At 35.9% G+C, this 17,066-nt stretch overlaps 1 protein-coding gene across 1 annotated transcript in view; it reads right to left on the reverse strand.

Moving 5' to 3' along the window:
• Positions 1–6,465: 6,465 nt before the first annotated feature.
• The window catches only part of NGLY1 (N-glycanase 1), a 29,664-nt gene continuing 19,063 nt past the window's right edge, over positions 6,466–17,066 (reverse strand). The window contains 4 exon segments of the mRNA XM_074900546.1: positions 6,466–9,668; positions 10,193–10,370; positions 13,755–13,943; positions 15,269–15,433. Of these exon segments, the coding sequence (XP_074756647.1) occupies positions 9,493–9,668; positions 10,193–10,370; positions 13,755–13,943; positions 15,269–15,433 (708 nt within the window). The 3' untranslated portion in view covers positions 6,466–9,492.

Raw genomic sequence — 17,066 nt, forward strand, 5'->3', positions numbered from 1 at the left:
CATGAAAAGGCAATACACATTATCCAGAAATTTGCAACACAGTATCAGTTTCTGTGTCATTCAACATTTTCCTTCCTCTTATGTTTCTTCAAAGTTAGAATATGCAATTTAGGTATCAAGATCTTTCCTAGGTTTTTTGGAAACTTTGACACTAAGTATCAGAGTTCCATTTACCCTTTAACGAGTTCTAATACCCAAAGACAGATACTCTTACAGGTTCTTCTACTTTGAGGTACCTTTTGGGACTTACCAGATAGAGAAGAATGAAAGCTCCTTTTTTACTTTACATCTTACCTTTTTTGTTTATTGAAAAGTCACCTGCTAGTTCCAAAGGCATACATGTAAATTCCTCAGGTTTGCTAACCTGTTTTTTTCAGTTGCTCATTATTTTCTACCATTTCTCTCAAAATATTCTGGACTCAGTTCTTGGGGACATGAGCAATGATGATGAAAGAGTACACTAGCATAAAGACTGAAAACAGAACAAAATTACTTGAAGTCACAGAATAGCTAAAGAGATCAATTACATATGTGTTGTTCTTTGTGACATTTAATTCTCAAAATAAAATATAAGTTTTCCTCAGCTTTCTAATCAGAACATCCGTTCTCCCAGATAATGAAAGCTACTAGTTATGAATTGTGCAGGATTGGAGGATTCAGAGCAAACAATCTTTTCTGATAGTTTTTGTTAAAATACAGCAAAGCAGGAACTGTGCCAACTCTCAGATTACCACAAAGACAGACCACGGTTACAGGCCATACAGGCAGGCGCAGTAACCAACCCATGGGAACCCAGCATAAGCTACAGCAGTTGAACATAACCCAAGGCACATGCTCCAGCTCTAAGTTGCTTCACCAAACCAGCAGGACTGCTTTTAGCCACAAAGCCAAACGGCTCTGCGGTGCAGCACGGCACACTCCCACAGAGTGCACACACAGAACAAAGTACTCTCACGCCTCCCTCCAGCTTCTGTTTCATGTTTAAATCTTCCCTGATAATTTATGATCAGTTATCAAACACTGCACTTCATGAGCAGGATGAGGGTTGCAGTGCCTGTCATCCCACCCTTGATCTATGCTACTCCCATGCTGTTCATGATGGGATATCCCATGACGATGTTGGTGCTCCCTCCAGGGTTGTTAATCACGCAAAGGACATGGCTTGCTTAACAGGTTCTGTAACAGAGGAGCATCAAGATGCAAATGCTATAATAGGTGAAACTACTTTTTAATTTCCCTCTAAATTAATTCACACGTTAGTGGACTGGATGCTGTGCTTTGCATTTTTACGCCTACAGGTCTTTGCAGACTATAAAAAGCAATAGTTAATCCTTAAAAATGACATTAAATAAAAATACTATTCTCCATGCAGTATTTGTTTGGGTCATCCTCTGTAGTTAAATTGAAACTTTAACAGCATTCATATCCTTACAACAGATACCTGTAGCATAGCATGCAAACAATGCATAATCCTTCATTAGGCTCTTCAAGATTCCAGTGCAATTTCTTCAGGTGTGAGGAACAGCATTCCCAAGAAGTAGAATCTACTGATTTAATTTGGTCAGGAGCCTCATTGTCCTTTTGAACTCTATGCATAAACACACAAAACCATTAGGTTCTAATGTTGGTGCTAATGTCCTTCTCTTAGAATGACTGCTACTTCACTTCCCCCTGCTGTGTGGCCCCTTACACCACCTCCCTCACCTCTCGGGCTCCCGGATGTCAGCAAGTCTCAAAAAGATGTGAGGAAAGGCCAATGTTACCTGCAGCAGGCTGCCACTGGTGGCCACTAGACTTGCTGGAGCAGGAACTATGCTGGGAACATAGGAGGATACCAGTGAGGCATGATTACTGAAGGACACAATACTGTAATGATACAAGTTGAAGATTCAGTTATCCTGTGAATGTATCACGAGTGTGAGGGTGGAGGGGACAAAAAGCAGGTAGGAACTGAAATGATACAAACTGAAGTGATACAAGGAGGTGAACAAAATCTCCCAGCAATGAAGGCTGTGGCAGATTCAGAGGACCACATTCAATGAACTCACTCAGCAGACCACGCTACTGTCATCCTCATGGCTTGCTTTCAAGGAACAGCAGCCATCATCAGCTGGGGAATGCACGGAGGGCTGTATGGGGTTGGGTATCAGCCTGCGACACACGGGGGAGCAATGAAAAGATGGAACCCAAGGATGGTGTGGAAGCCTCTATATCTTACCTGTGACTCACTTGAAAGTGAGCCTTGATCTCTTGATCTCCACTTCAGAGACTGCTTCATAGGATGAAAGGCACTACTTCAGAAAGGAAATTTGGAAGGGCTTTTAACAGTGAAGACAACAGAGAGGGTTACCTCAGAAGGTAGCTGGTACCACATATTAATCAAGGGAATCTTCCAAAAGATGGCCAAAGTATCTGATTATGCTGCACTATAGAATACGTCCATCTTATTACTAATATAATCAATCCTATGTTACAGTGCTGTTTTTCTCATTCTAATATGTGTTAAATACAAAATCCACTGATCAGTACTGCTAGTGGTGGCTCCTGCTTGACTCGCAAATAGCACCATGTGACTGGAATGCCTCTTCCATACACCTTTTTCAAGAAAATATTCCCCAGTTATGGATTTAATGTTCAATTCTTGGAGTATAAGAAGTTCTAGTTGATTTCCACTGCATTTGTTAGGACGTCAGTAAACCTCCTGTTCTTTAAAGGTGAATTATATTATTTCTTTTTCATTTTTTCCACATACCAAATCTTTCAGCCACTCTTTCACTAGCATACATATTGCCTCCACACTCCATTCACATATGGACTTTGTATTTTTCACTGAATATTTGCAAAGGGTTGAATTTCCTCACATGACCGGTAATGAGTCCTGTATGTGAAGTAAATGCAATAAAAAGTTTAAAAAAAGGTAAATGTACTCTGGCAAGTGCTTGTTTCTCTTTAACGTATGTTTCCTATAATGGGTTTTCTTTCTGTGTGCCAGAAATGCATGTATATTTTCCTGTATCTTCAGAAGTTTATTTATATATTGGGACTGGATGAACACCCATTTTTTCATATCTTTGTCATTTATTAATTCTTTTTTAGCAATAAACACATATGAATTACTGACAAGCCTTAAAAATGTGAAGCAAAACTATAAAATAATGTTGCAGAACACAGCTAGTCACAGTGCATAGTCAAGCTGCAATGTCCATTGCACTGCATGTGAAACCTGGGTTTTCACCCTTGTTAAAAAAAATAATCAAATGGATTTGTATTTTAAAAAATCCTTATCAAAGACTGACTTTGAAGTAGAGAAATAACGGATATCAGTAACAATATTGTCGGGGGCTGAGACAACTTCTTATAAAAGCAGTTTATAAATAGTTCTGACACCTGAGCAAGAACTTGCTTAAAGCACCGTTTGCCTTTGTAAGGCTCTATGGTTATAATACTGCCTTTCAAAAAATATTTATTAAAAAATGAAACAGTTAGTTTGTTAAATAAACCCCCAAATGATGTAAATTTGACATTCGTTTCTCAACATTAACCTGACCTTACTTTTTTCTATCCTTGAGTGTTAAAATTAAACCGCAGCCTCTAACACTTTTTGCTCATGCTGCTACCTCCATTGTGGAGAGTGTTTTTATAATTCCAATCTGTTATTTCAACTTTTTTTGGCCTATTTTCTTTGAAAGCATCATTGCTAACATTATGGAAATCAGTAAGTATACTTACTTAGGCAGAAAGTCCTACCCAACCAACAAAAGAAAACACCCAAATCAAAACCAGTTTGGGGCATGCTGCTTAATAAACCAAACCAGAACAGCTTCAGAGTTCTTAACGCAGTCCACAGGCACTTCCCTTTTGGCCAATAAAGTTTTACATCTTTTTGCCAGTGGTAAACTTTGTTTTTAATATACCATATATTTCCCTGATGCTTTGGCTAAAAGCAAAAACTGCTGCAGTTTAACCACATTATTTTGACTTTTGATAAAATGCAAGCACGGGCACATGTTAGGTTACCTTCCATCCTTCTCATAACAATGGTAATGCAGAGGGAAGAAGCGAGTCTCTCATTCCACTCTCTATTTTGCTGCTCTTTCCATCTGCATTCAACTCTTCCACCTATTTTACTAAGAGTTTGCTTAAACATTGCTCTTGGATGTCTTCATTTTCTTAAGTCAGCTGTCTTCCTTATAATTCTTTCACAAGGGAGTCTGTATATTGTTATCTGAAGTGCTTTTCTAAAATAAGTCCAGCATTTCCCCGTGATTGTGATAGAGGTAAGCTGCTAGCTGGCGAATTTCTGCGGGGAAAATATGTTCCCCTGGGACTTCAAGGACATGGGAGACATACACTATATTACCGAAGTTCCAAAGATATGAAATAACACATCGCATTATGTAATAAAAGGATCAAATTAGCAGAAGATACACCGAAACACTACAATCAAAATGCATAGTGAAATCATCTTTCCCCCCCATTTATAGGATCTCTAAGAGAAGGTCACAGCTAGCCAGTACTTAAGACTCAGTCCTCCAAGACTCTGTAGGCATTCAGTACCACACTGAAATCTTCTAATCTTTACAGATAGCATGCTCTTAAAACTCTTGGTTACATGTCACTAAACACACTTTTTTCAAAATCAAAGACCCAGACTATTCACTGGAACAAAGAAATGAACCTATATCAAATGGTAGGAGCCTGTTCTTAATTTTAAAATTATTTCCATAGCTTAGACTAGTAAAAATAAAATATGTCTAAAAATGAATATTCCTTAAATCTTAGACTGTTTTTCAAGAAAGCTATTCACTATTCTGAGCATTTATCTTCTACTGAAAATTTTCAGTGACCTAAATATAAATGAGCACATAGAAAAACATCTCAAACCCAGGGTCAGTCATGGAAGTCACTTTTGTCAGCACTAGCTTATGTAGTCCCATTACATTTTCTTTCCCCATTAAATTTTATTAAGTCCTGGTATTTTTGTTGGTTCTGGGTATCATCAGTTCATCAGTTTTAATTACTACTGCCTTTTTTTTTTTTTTTTTTTGTGGATGAGTTTGAGTATTTTTAATCTATCCCTTTTGTTTCCTCTTACCAAATAAAAGTAAAGAAAATAATTTTTGTTATATTTACCATACAGTTGCAATCCTCTATATAAATTAAATGCAAATTAAAATGTATGTTAAATTAGATGGAAATGTGTAGAAAAAGATAAAGCTGCAGCAACTAAAGGAGCCTAATCATAAACGAAGCTAATAGCCTAATTACAAAGCTTACCACAAAAAAACAAAGCCCAAGACTAAACATAAAAATCTGAACAAAGGAAAAAACCTGTTTTGTTATTCAAACAGGCAGGCAGTCACAATTAGACTCTTGCATATTTCACAGTATCTGTACACCTAAAATACAGGTAGTTGAGCCTGTTTGATCATGCCTTGTTACTTGGCCATTCCTAAGTGACATATTGTAGAATGCAAGATCTCAAAATTCTGCTCCTGAAATTAATAACTTCAGGGAAGAAGAAACTGTATTAACCTAGTAAAGACTTTTTTTTTTTTTCCTCTTTACTGTCCTTCTGCTTGAGTTAAATATTCAAGATTAGCATAAAGCATATAATCTTATCCCAGATAGTAGTGCTATTACTCTTTCATTCTACCCACACTGACAACACTACATGACCAACAAACAACAAACATAGTATCACTGATTGTTATTTAGAGAGGCCATAAGCTGCAAGGCGTAAAACATTGCTGGTAATGACAGTCCCCCATAAAAGAACCTTAAGAGCTAGCACAAAGTGAGCCAAATGTAAAGTAAGCCAATAACATTGAATAACTTTCAAAAAATATTCAAAGTATAGATAGAACCTAGGTCTATTCCATCAACTGTGTTTAAGAAAGGCACCTGTCTGTAATTTGCTTCTGGACCCCCCATATGATATGAAGCAATGATCCTGAAGCTCTTTCAATATTGACACATTTTTTAAGTTGTTGAATTGCTTACAGAACAGTGGCAAAATCTTAAATTTTGTCCAAAACCACAGGTTTGAACTATGGTAGAAATTAAAAATTTCTTTTAAATAGCATCTCTACTTAATAAAAGTTAAGTTTTGACAAATACTAAGTACATCAAATTCCTAACTGGTAGTATACTTCCATTTCTAGCTTAAGCAACCAAAGGTAAAGAGATGGGGAGTGTAGGCATGGAGAAGAGGACAGAAATCCTGATATCTGCCTGAAACAATCTCTACCCCCCTTGGAGTTCTTTTGTTTTGGCTTGTTTTGTTTTGAGCTGCAAGAACTCTGCAAATGGGTGTTCCCAGCTTCTGGCAGCCATATGTGCTGCCTACCATCTGTTTTCATTCCACTGTGCTATGGAGACAAACATACTTTATTTTTAGTGTTCTACATTTCCTGATGTTGCACATAATGAGGATTATATCTCACATCTAAGACGATATGTGAAAAATCTTCCATGTATAACTGATGAGTAAAGGCAACAGATTATCACACAGGATCAGATGAGAAATTTCATTACCTACTTCTCAGTGCAACCATATAATATATATATATATATATGCAAGCAAGTATAGAATTTAAACTGAAGTTTGCTTGGTTCCTTTATACCTGTTTTCTCTCTGCAGTGCCTACAAGGGGCTTCCTTCATATGTTTTAAAGACATATTTTCCCAGCAACTTCCTGGGCTGTAAGAAATTACTACTACAATTTCATGGGTTGCCACTAGTGGTTGATATCCTGCACGCAGCATTCAGAGTAAACAGGATATGAAGAAATGAACAGCTGTATGATCAACTGTAGAGAGACAACAGTGCAGGACAACAAATATTTGTGTGAAAGGAAGAATTCTGTGCACAGGCTCCCACACAGTTCTGTTGGAAACCATGCACTCCAAAATGAGTTTGTAATAGTTATTTGGATAGTATAGTATTGATGTAAAATTTGATTGAAAAGATTTCACTGTTGCATCTCAGTGCAACTTTGGAAGGCCCACATGGCATACTGGACAGCTAGTAATTCTTTAAAACACACCAGGCTAAACCAAACTCTAGAACACATTGCTGGTTTTACTTATACTGACATTAAGTCATACATTTCTAGGCAACAGTATATTTTCTTCCCCCATTTAACCTCCCACTCCTCAGACTTCTAAGAAGCTGAGTAAGCACTGATTTTTAGCTACATATGCCCCAATCAATATCTCCTACAACTCAACCAGTATCATATCATTGCCAACATAACTTAATATGCATACTTTTAGAGCACATGGCAGCACACATCTTTCCACCATATAATATTGCAAATTCAGGATATTGGAAGTTATTATTAATCAACTATTGATGAGGAATTACCTCTAGTTTCAAAAAAGTAATTAAAAATTTATTAAGAGCTGCACTGAAATAGAGATCAACAGAGAAAATGAGTGGCTTTAAAAGAGCTTATGCATGAAGAAATGCAAAATGTTCACTGTTTGTAAAGTCCTCCAAAAGACACGTGAAGGAGTTCCATTTAACTTTTTCGGATTAGTTATATTCAGTCTGAGGTTTTTACTCATTGATTCTTTCCTAAAATAATCGCTTTTATGCACTGCATGTCATCTCACAAATACAGAAGTACTTCTTGATTAATTTGATTGGTGAGGCATTTTTAATTAATTCAAACATTTTAATAATGGACTTCAACTACTCTGTTTGAGTGGATGATTTTATTAAGTTATCTCCAGCTATTACTCTTCCCCCAGAGATTCTGACCAAAATCATGAGAAAATTACTTTTATCTGCTTTTAAATTCATTCTGCCTTCTGCTTTCAAATGATCAAATACAGTTAAGCTGTTCTGCAATTCCTCAAAGTCCTCTATTTTAAGTAATACAATGTAAGAAATAGCTGAAAAAGGTACTGCTTTAAGATAGAAGTTATCAAAATTACGAAGTGGAAAAATTTTTGTTGGTGGTATCACTAAGGGGTTTTTTTGGCTTTTTTTCTACTAACATAGTATACAGATTACTCTAAATTATTTTTCTGTTGGGTTCCCGTTCAAAATCTCAGAACTAGCATTTAGCTGAAACTAAATACAGGAGGAGTTTTGAATGGAGACTGGCAAATTCACTTTGCATTAGTCAAGTGTTGATGAACACCCTTCCATACAGTTCTCTGACACTGTGTGGCATAATTTTAATGGCTACGCTCACTGCACATATGCAGTTTCCTAACAAAAATCTGAATAGTCTTATACTTGCTTAGATTTGTTGAAAGGTCAGCAAACATTTATTTCAATGTAAATTATTTTGACAATAATTTCAAATCAATACAGCAGTTGGAAGCGTCAGAAAAAGGAACAAAAGCTTTAAAAACACTGACCTTGAGAACACTGTCCCTAATTTTCACTTATTTTAAAATAAAACTATAGTTTGATTTTTGCATTATATCCTATAATAGAAAATTTCTTGTACAGTCAAGCTATAGCCTTCATCAAAGTCTCTGATAAAGGCTACCTAATCTGAACATTCATTCCATACTTTATTCACAGCACTGCTACACCTGGCATCTCCTGGGTGGCAGTTTTTATTATATTCAATGAAAATAAATTTAAACACTGCATTAATGACCAGAAAAATCGTATATATTTTTACATCAAATTTGGGAATTGTATTCAAAGCAACTCAAGACAATAGCTTAAATTTACTTCAACCTACATGCTTAACTCTTAAGAAGTGGGCAAATCTGAATTTATATCATTAAAAAGTATTTATAGTGAATAATCTATTTTTTCACAGAAAAAAATTCTGATGTTTTAAGTCTCAATTTCATATCACAGGCCATGACAATCTTAGGTACATAATGAATACTTCCTTCAAAATTAATTTATTTTCCTAGTACACCATCATATTTCCAAACGTTTCTATGTATTAAACACAAGTTTAATACTCAGATACACAACAAGATCATTTCAAGATTGCTTCAAAGTTTATCTTAATTTCAGTTTGTCTCATTATTACACAAAATCATATTTTTCTTTTAAAATGTCTAAGTCTTCTATTATTCTTTAAAATATTTTAAAATCATCACAAGCATCTGTCGTAATTGGAAAATGGAATTCAAACTGTTTTTCCAAGTAATTATAAAAAAACCCCACCAAATCAACATAAAAACTCCAAATTAATATCAAGTACAGTTGCTCTGTGCTCTTATGATCATGTTTTGCTTCCTAAAAACTGTTTCCTTTTCATCATAAAGTTTAAGAAAAGGGTATTTAATGGTTCAGTCCCTTAATTTTGGTGTTTGCTTTTAAAGAGAAGAGGTTTTCATTGTGATGTTTACCTATTCAATACATGTGCAGTTTCAGGTTGGTTAAATGGAAGGAGCAAAACAGGAAATAAGCTGCCAGCAGGATGAACAGGAACTGCCAACCAAATCTTCATGTTGTATCCATGGTAAAACATCTTCAAGGAATCCAAAGGACAACAGTTCAGGTTCTCAGAAGTCACTGAGTTTTATAATTATCTCCAAGCCATTTTCTCCACAACCTGTTAAGCTCTCTCTAAACAGTTGTGTGTGTTGCCATGCAGTTTCACCATCTCCTCCATTTAGACTCGCTTCCAACATAACTTCTGTTGCACCCGAAAAATCTGAATAGGAGCAAAGGTTTTTATCTATTGAAGGAAAAGATAAATAATTCAGTGAGCCACTGCTCCAGACGGCATATAATGCTAGAATGCATGTTAAAAAGGGTAAGTTGTAATGAATGTTTAAGGATCTCAATTGCAACTACTCAAGTTCATCTGTCAACCAGTGGCAGAAAAAAAACAGCTGCCAATTTTTAGTTATTATTTGTTTAGCACTCATGCTCAGAGGACCTAGTCAAGATTGCAGCTGCTGCACATCGAAGCATCTATCCTTCCCAGTAAAACATGCAAGTATCTTGTATCCACTGTGTTCTTGCTAAGCCAGCTCTGTTGCAGGTAGGGCTGTGTATTAATAAAACTAGATTTTGTACCAGTTTTGATTAAATGCACAGTTTTTTCTTGACCTTGCTAAGAAAGACTGAGTGGGAAAAGTCAAAATGCATTTGTATTTAATTTTTAGTATTTGCACAGTGCTTTCTCCATATAAACTATTTATTTCCAGTTACACCTTTGCTGCATGGTATAATTCATTATTTAAATTTCACACTTACCTCCTATCAGAGCAATTTCTGCTGTTGGAGAGCAAAGTCTCCACTTAATTCTTCCACTCTGAAATGTCTGACTGCTCGTTCTAACTGAAACGTTATCTATTTTTAGACCAACTGACTTGCACTCAAACTTCCAGCTGATGGAAGCAGAGGATGACCCCTCTTTTCGGGCTAAATAAACCTAAACAGAAAGAAGACATAGTCAGCATGTCAAAAAAATGAGATGACCAACACACATCTAATTAATTGTTGTAATGAGGACATAAAATCTTAAGATAATACACTTTCATTCACTATCAAGCCTCTGAATCTTTAAAACTGTACATAGTACAATTCTGTGTAAAATCTCATTCTGAATCCTTAAGTGTATTCCGCAGTTAAGTAATTGTAAAAGTTCATAGTACTTCACCAGGGAACACTCATCTATTTCAACATGCTTGGTAAAGTTTAAGCCACAAAACTATCTGAATTTATTATTTGTTTAAAAAGCAGACTTCTGTTTTTAATATAAACACACAGGCCCACAAACTTTGATTGTTTGTTTTCGTTGTTCAGTATTGCTGATGAAGAAAACTGTGTAACCAGCATTTTAGATTCTTCAGACATGGCTGCTGGCTACACACCACTTCTCCTAGGACTTGACGTGTCTTTGTTAAAACAAATCATATATGTTAGCTTTATATAAATCCTGGATTAACATTGTTTGAACCGTTAGATTTGCATAATTTAATGTAGTCCCAATGCTGTTCTAAACTTCACCTGGCTGAACAGTCAAGCTCATATGTTAACATTTATTAAAGTTACTATGAACCCTCACAAGAATTTTGTAACAATTGTCTGATGGTCCTTTCAAGTCTAGTATCTATTATCAGAAAACTAAGATAATGTACATTACACATTAGAGAGGCAAAACTGCCATGATCCTTTCAGAATCCTTAGTTAAGAAAATTTATCAAAATTCTGTCATGTCCAGGCCTGATTAATGTCATACTGAATGGACTTAGCTCTTTAGCTTTTAAACTGGAAAGAACAAACCTGAATAAAATGGTAATAAACCACAACAGTATGTTTTACTAAAGATCCCACCCTAATATAAAAATGTCATTGACAGTCTATAAAACAGAATTTTAGTGTTACTATGAACCAGGCATAAAAATGTTAATGACCATGTTTAAGAAAGCTGAAAAAACCTGAAGGTGTGAGGTGTCACACTGAAGATCACCTGTGAAAATGTAACAGTTTAATCTGCTTTCATGTGAATATAATCTTCATGTTCATGAAAGTGCTCCATGCAATTTTTTAAAAGTACCTCAGCTGGTTCTAGCAAGAGATTTCCCTTGATCAGATCTTACTGAGTTGCCATATTTCAGTATTTCAGCCAAAACACTCCATTAATTACTACTTGGTTGAGGTGCACTAAATATAGGCTTTTAGGGAGAAAAAAATAAAACATTAGCCTGTCTCATCTTCCATTATAATATCCAAGCATTTAAATCAGAAAAACAGAAGTTAAAGCTTTCTTTTGTGTCTTTTTGACTGTCCTCTAACCTTCACATCTGGCTACTCTTTTTCCAGTATTATTTGAAAAAAGTTTGAATTCAAGGGGAAGAAAAAAAAAAAAAAATAGACTCAGTCAAACAGTCAAATACTCTTCCACTGGTGCAAGTCTTCTAGAAAACAAGTTTTTAGAAACCCACGGATTTCAGATGTACAAGTTCTTTCATTCTTATTATCACCTACTGTGGTCTGCTTGTTTGAGCTCTAGATGCCAAGTTATCTCTGGTTTTACATCTGCTTTGTGTTTTGTACCTGAGTCATGTATTATAAAGTCAAGCGACATTGAACAGCAAGAAAATACACAAAGACAATGGAGATGGCTACTATCAGATTGGCCAAGATGATCATCTATGTGAATCATTTTGATAACAAAGTTTCAAAGAATACATAACTGATGCCTCTTTTCTGTTCCTCCTGGGCTAATACCTATAGTTACCTTTACTGTGGCTTTTATATTTAAATTCCTTTCCATTCACCACATAACTAAATGATAAACAAAATATTTCTGTGAAGGCTCCTTTAGCTGGTAGGTTTCTTGGTTTCTTGGACAGTTGCTGAATCAAACTCCAAATCTGTACCTTGCAGGTCTACTAGAGGCTTTACAAAAAGAACAGGCAAACCCCAAACAACCTTTCCCTCTACTGTCTCCCATAATACAAACAATCACCAACTAAAAGTAATTTTAGATTCATACACAGATTTTCTGCAGGATGCTATTCCTGTAGAACTAATATGCCTCACCCACAAGCCTGAGATATACCTGCATCTGTAGCTCTGAATTTCTCAAGGCCATCATCTCATTCTTTATCTAGAAAAACTGATGTGCTGTTGAATATGAGGGTAAAGTCTTTTCGTCTGGTCTTATAGATCAGTCCCCCCCTGTCTTAGTTGATTAGTAGAAATGAGCAGAACAGCAGACTTGTAATTGGTTTCAGTGCAAAGACAATATATTTCTTGCAAAAGTGAGGATAACTGATCACTGGAGACTTGATGATAGAACGTACTATCCGTTTTTTAGCAGATCCTAGAGAAGCAGAGAACAGTTGTCCCTCATTCGGAGTTCTTGTTACTTCTCTTTTCCTATCAGCCTACCTGTTGTAACATCCTTTATATTATTCTCCAGTTTCTTCCCTTATTCCTTCTCTTTTATGTAGAATAACCTCTCCAAGCTATTGCCCCATTGCATTCTGCAAGTCAGTTATGTATAGACCCAGCACAGGAAACCCCAGAAGACAGGCACATAGACAGCTCAATTTTTCATCAATGGGATGCAAACCATTGCCTAAGCTAGAAGAGTGTTTGGCCAGAGACCTTTTAGACTAATAAAATGACAGGGGAACAAAGCAATAACATGCTGTAGTCCCCAACAGGAATGAATACTCAGTTCCACAGTTGGTAACTGTTGCAGGAAAAGCTGTTGGCCAGTAAAGGATCCCTTCCTATCTTACAGGCACCAGTTTTCCTCCTCTTAGACTTAGAGCATATGACTCTGCTGCTGCTCACTGTCCTGACAGATGGGAAGGATTCTGGGCAGGGCATACAATAATCTGCATAACTGGTTTATGCCTTCTCGCAGATGGAACTGTAATAATTAGGGTGATAATTTCTTCCTTTGGCTGTCTATCAAAGAGATATGATACACTATAAAGCTATTCTCCAAAACAAAAAAAAAAATGTTTATTGAAGTACTGCTTTTCAATAAAACAGTATTTGTGCATTTGCCCAAAAGTTTAAGAAGGAAGCCATTTTTTAAAAATTTGGTGCTTTAGCAAGGATTTTACCTACCTGCAGAGAATTCATTCATCCTTTCTGAAAAACAAGCTAAATTTATTTCCAATTTCTTAGTCTGGCAATCTTACCTAAAGCCTAACATTAACACTTACTAACATCAGCTAAATTCAATGGGCACCAAGAGAGGTTTTGATGCCAAACATTGGCAAGGGTTTCTATTTCATTGGACTTACACTTTCACAGTAGATTTTACGCTTTTAATAATTGTTATCCTTACCATTTTCCAGTCTGTTTCAACCTTTCTCCAAATAGACTCTGCCTTCCAAACACCTGTTTCCCAACCACTTATTTTTTCATTATTATTGGAAATTCGTGTATAACTATCTTCTACTACATTGTAGATGAGGTGGAAGAGTTTAGAAGTCTTCTCTTTTTCAGAGGGGATAAAAAGTACTTCTTTTCTTTTCTGAAAAAGTAAAAAAATAGAAGCACCTTCATTCCTCAATGTATATCAGTAAGACTATGTTACTGTTAAACAGCATGCTGTGGTTTCCCAATTCAATTTGCTGCCAACTGAAAAAAATGTCATTTTTAAGAGAGGTCATGGCCAAAAGTATTTCTGATTAAACAAGTTTTAAATGTTTCCTACAACGGAACTGCACATTTTCCAGAAGCAGCAGCAATTTTATTTTAAAATTTTTCATATATTTACTTTTAGAAGTAAATTATTAACAAAATAACATAAAATTAGCAAATTTAGGTAAGAGATGAAAATGTCAGGAATATAAAATTTGTATGTTGAGTATATTTCTTGTACAATCAGTAAGCAAACGGTTACTTTGAATAGCAAATGTAATTCAGTAACTATTGTATAGAGGTGCTTGTATGTGACAGTTTACAAATCAAAAAACTTAAGGTACAGCATTACTTCATAGTTCATACATATACAGTATAACTTCACAGTATTACTTTTTTTTTTTTAAAGATTTGTCATTGTTCTTATGAGTTTCAGCAAAGCAGAAATTAAATCTTCTAAACTATGGAGAACTGAAATGAGCTTTTAGTTTCTCAAACTTAAACAATCCTATGAAACTCATTAATTTCACCTAAATGGTTCTATTTAGGACTGTCAGTCATTCCACATGACAGAATCACTACAAAACTAATGTAATGACTGATGGGGTAAGTCACACATTTGCATGCTGACTCAAGCTAAATATAGCTATAGTTCTGATAAACTGTATCTCAGCATAAAGTAAGTAAAAATAAAATCTCACTTTTGAAAATAATCAGAAACACTGATTCAGAAAATCAAACTTGTTATTTAAAAGACTGTTCCATTTACACAATGCTAATTGCTCCCAAATTGGTTTATTAACAAAAATAGTCGGTCAAAACCCACTTCCAGTCTTTAACCAATAGTAAATAATAATATAAATAAACATTTTTTTACAGTTTTCCTAACTGCTTTCAACTGCCTTAAACTTTCTAGTTCTGTCACACTGCAACTAATTAAAAAGTAAAAAAGTATTTCTTATTAACTTGTAAGATCAAAACACACTTTAGATCAAGGATTCCCAAACATTTTTAGAAACAATGGACCACCAGCAATCCTCAAAAATTACTTGTGGACCTCTACTGAACATCAAACTTGCACCTAATGTTTTTGCAAGTTTCACTAAATCTGTAGGCTACCTACCATGAAGTGCTGTGCTATTCCTCTGCAGACAATAATCAGAGAAGCTCTAGTTAGCTACCTCTAAGATGGTCACCAATGCAAAATTTAAATACCTCTGGACCAATTTCACCTCTGGCTACTCGCCAAGCCATTGAACCTGATGTCCTTCCACCGTATTCTCCAGGTTTAGGTGTTTTAGGAGAAATAAATTCAACAAGCTCCACAATTGTTCTTTCCAAGAGTTCTCTTCTTCTATTTTCTGACAAAGACTGTTGTCTCTGAAAATGCATTTAAGAAACAAAGTCAAAAATTCAGAAAAATGGTATTTGTAATTCTACTCTAGAGTGACACCAATGAGGAGAAAAAGAATTGAAAAAACAGAATAATATTTAAAGTCTAGACTGACTATTATAAACGTTAATCTTATGACTGATTTATATTTGCACATGTGGTATAACTGCATGGTTATTCAACAGCAGTGCTTTTTCTGTGAACTTGCACACATTAACTATGTAGATTTCTTTTAAAATATGGTTTGTGCTATGTTTATAACACATTTGCTTGGATAATAAAGCGTATTTTATAGCTATTTATATGTATTCTGTACCATAGCTGTTCTTGATATTATCTTGGGAAAGAGAAAGCAAGCATAGTTTTGGGGTCAAACTTTTCTTCTCTAAGGTGGAGTGATTTGGCTGGCAACAGTCTTGGTTTTGTGACTAACCCATGTGCTGGTTTTGGCTGGGACAGTTAGTTTTCTTCACAGTAGCTAGTATGGGGCTGTGTTCTGGAGTTGTGCTGAAAACAGTGCAAGGATATTGTCATTACTGCTGAGCAGTGCTTACACAGAGTCATGGCCTTTTCTGCCTCTCACCCCAACAGTGAGAAGACTGGGGGTGTGCAAGAAGTTGGGAGGGGACTCAGCCAGGACATCTCATACCATGTGATGGCCATGATCAGCAATAAAAAGCTGAGGGAAGAAGAAAGGCGGGGACATTTGGAGTTACGGCATTTTGTCTTCCCTAGTAACTGTTACGTGTGATGGAGCCCCACTTTCCTGGAGATGGCTGAACACCTGCCTGCTGGTGAGAAGTGGTGAATGAATTCCCTGTTTCATTTTGCTTGTGTGCGTGGTTTCTGCTTTACCTATTAAACTGTCTTTATCTCAACCCATGAGTTTTCTCACTTTTACCCTTATGATTCTCTCCCCCACCCCACAGAGGGGGAGTGAGCAAGCAGCTGTGTGGTGCTTAGTTGCTGGCTGGTGTTAAACCACAACAAGCCCAAATAAAAGATTAAGTTGGTCTCTGAAAAAGCTTTTCCACAGTGACTGATTCTGTCATAAACAATGACATTCATATTTTTGCAGATATCAGAAAACTGAGAAAAATGTATCCCCTGCACTTCCACGTAAATTAGTGGAAAAGATAAAGAATTACATAATACGCTTTCTTTGCCCACATAAATAAAACTATGGGCATTTTTTTAGTACATAACTTAAAAATTCATTGAGAGGCTGGCATTTTGTCTACATAATTTTCACATCAAATATACAGATACATGAAGCCTTTTTCCTTAACTGTGGATACATCCACACATGGTTGGAAAAGTTCAACACTTAGAATGCAAATGATTACACATCATCTTTTTTTCCTGCTTTGGTGATTGCTGAAGGCATGCAAACTCAGCCCACTAGGACCTGAAACTTCAGATCAGCAAGTATTCCAGTTATCTCTAAAGCAGTCCTGACCCCAGGAAGTTCTGCTATTAGAGATCAGAAAAGACAACAATGTGGAACTGGATAAAGGAAAGTAGATACAGAGAAATTACGAGAAACATCTCCATCTGAACAATTTTCAGCTGCCAGATACCAGTTCTAACACAGCAAGGGGGCAATACACCTTTGCTTGT

This window comes from Athene noctua, chromosome 2, assembly GCF_965140245.1.
Source record: "Athene noctua chromosome 2, bAthNoc1.hap1.1, whole genome shotgun sequence".
Taxonomy (NCBI): Eukaryota; Metazoa; Chordata; class Aves; order Strigiformes; family Strigidae; genus Athene; species Athene noctua.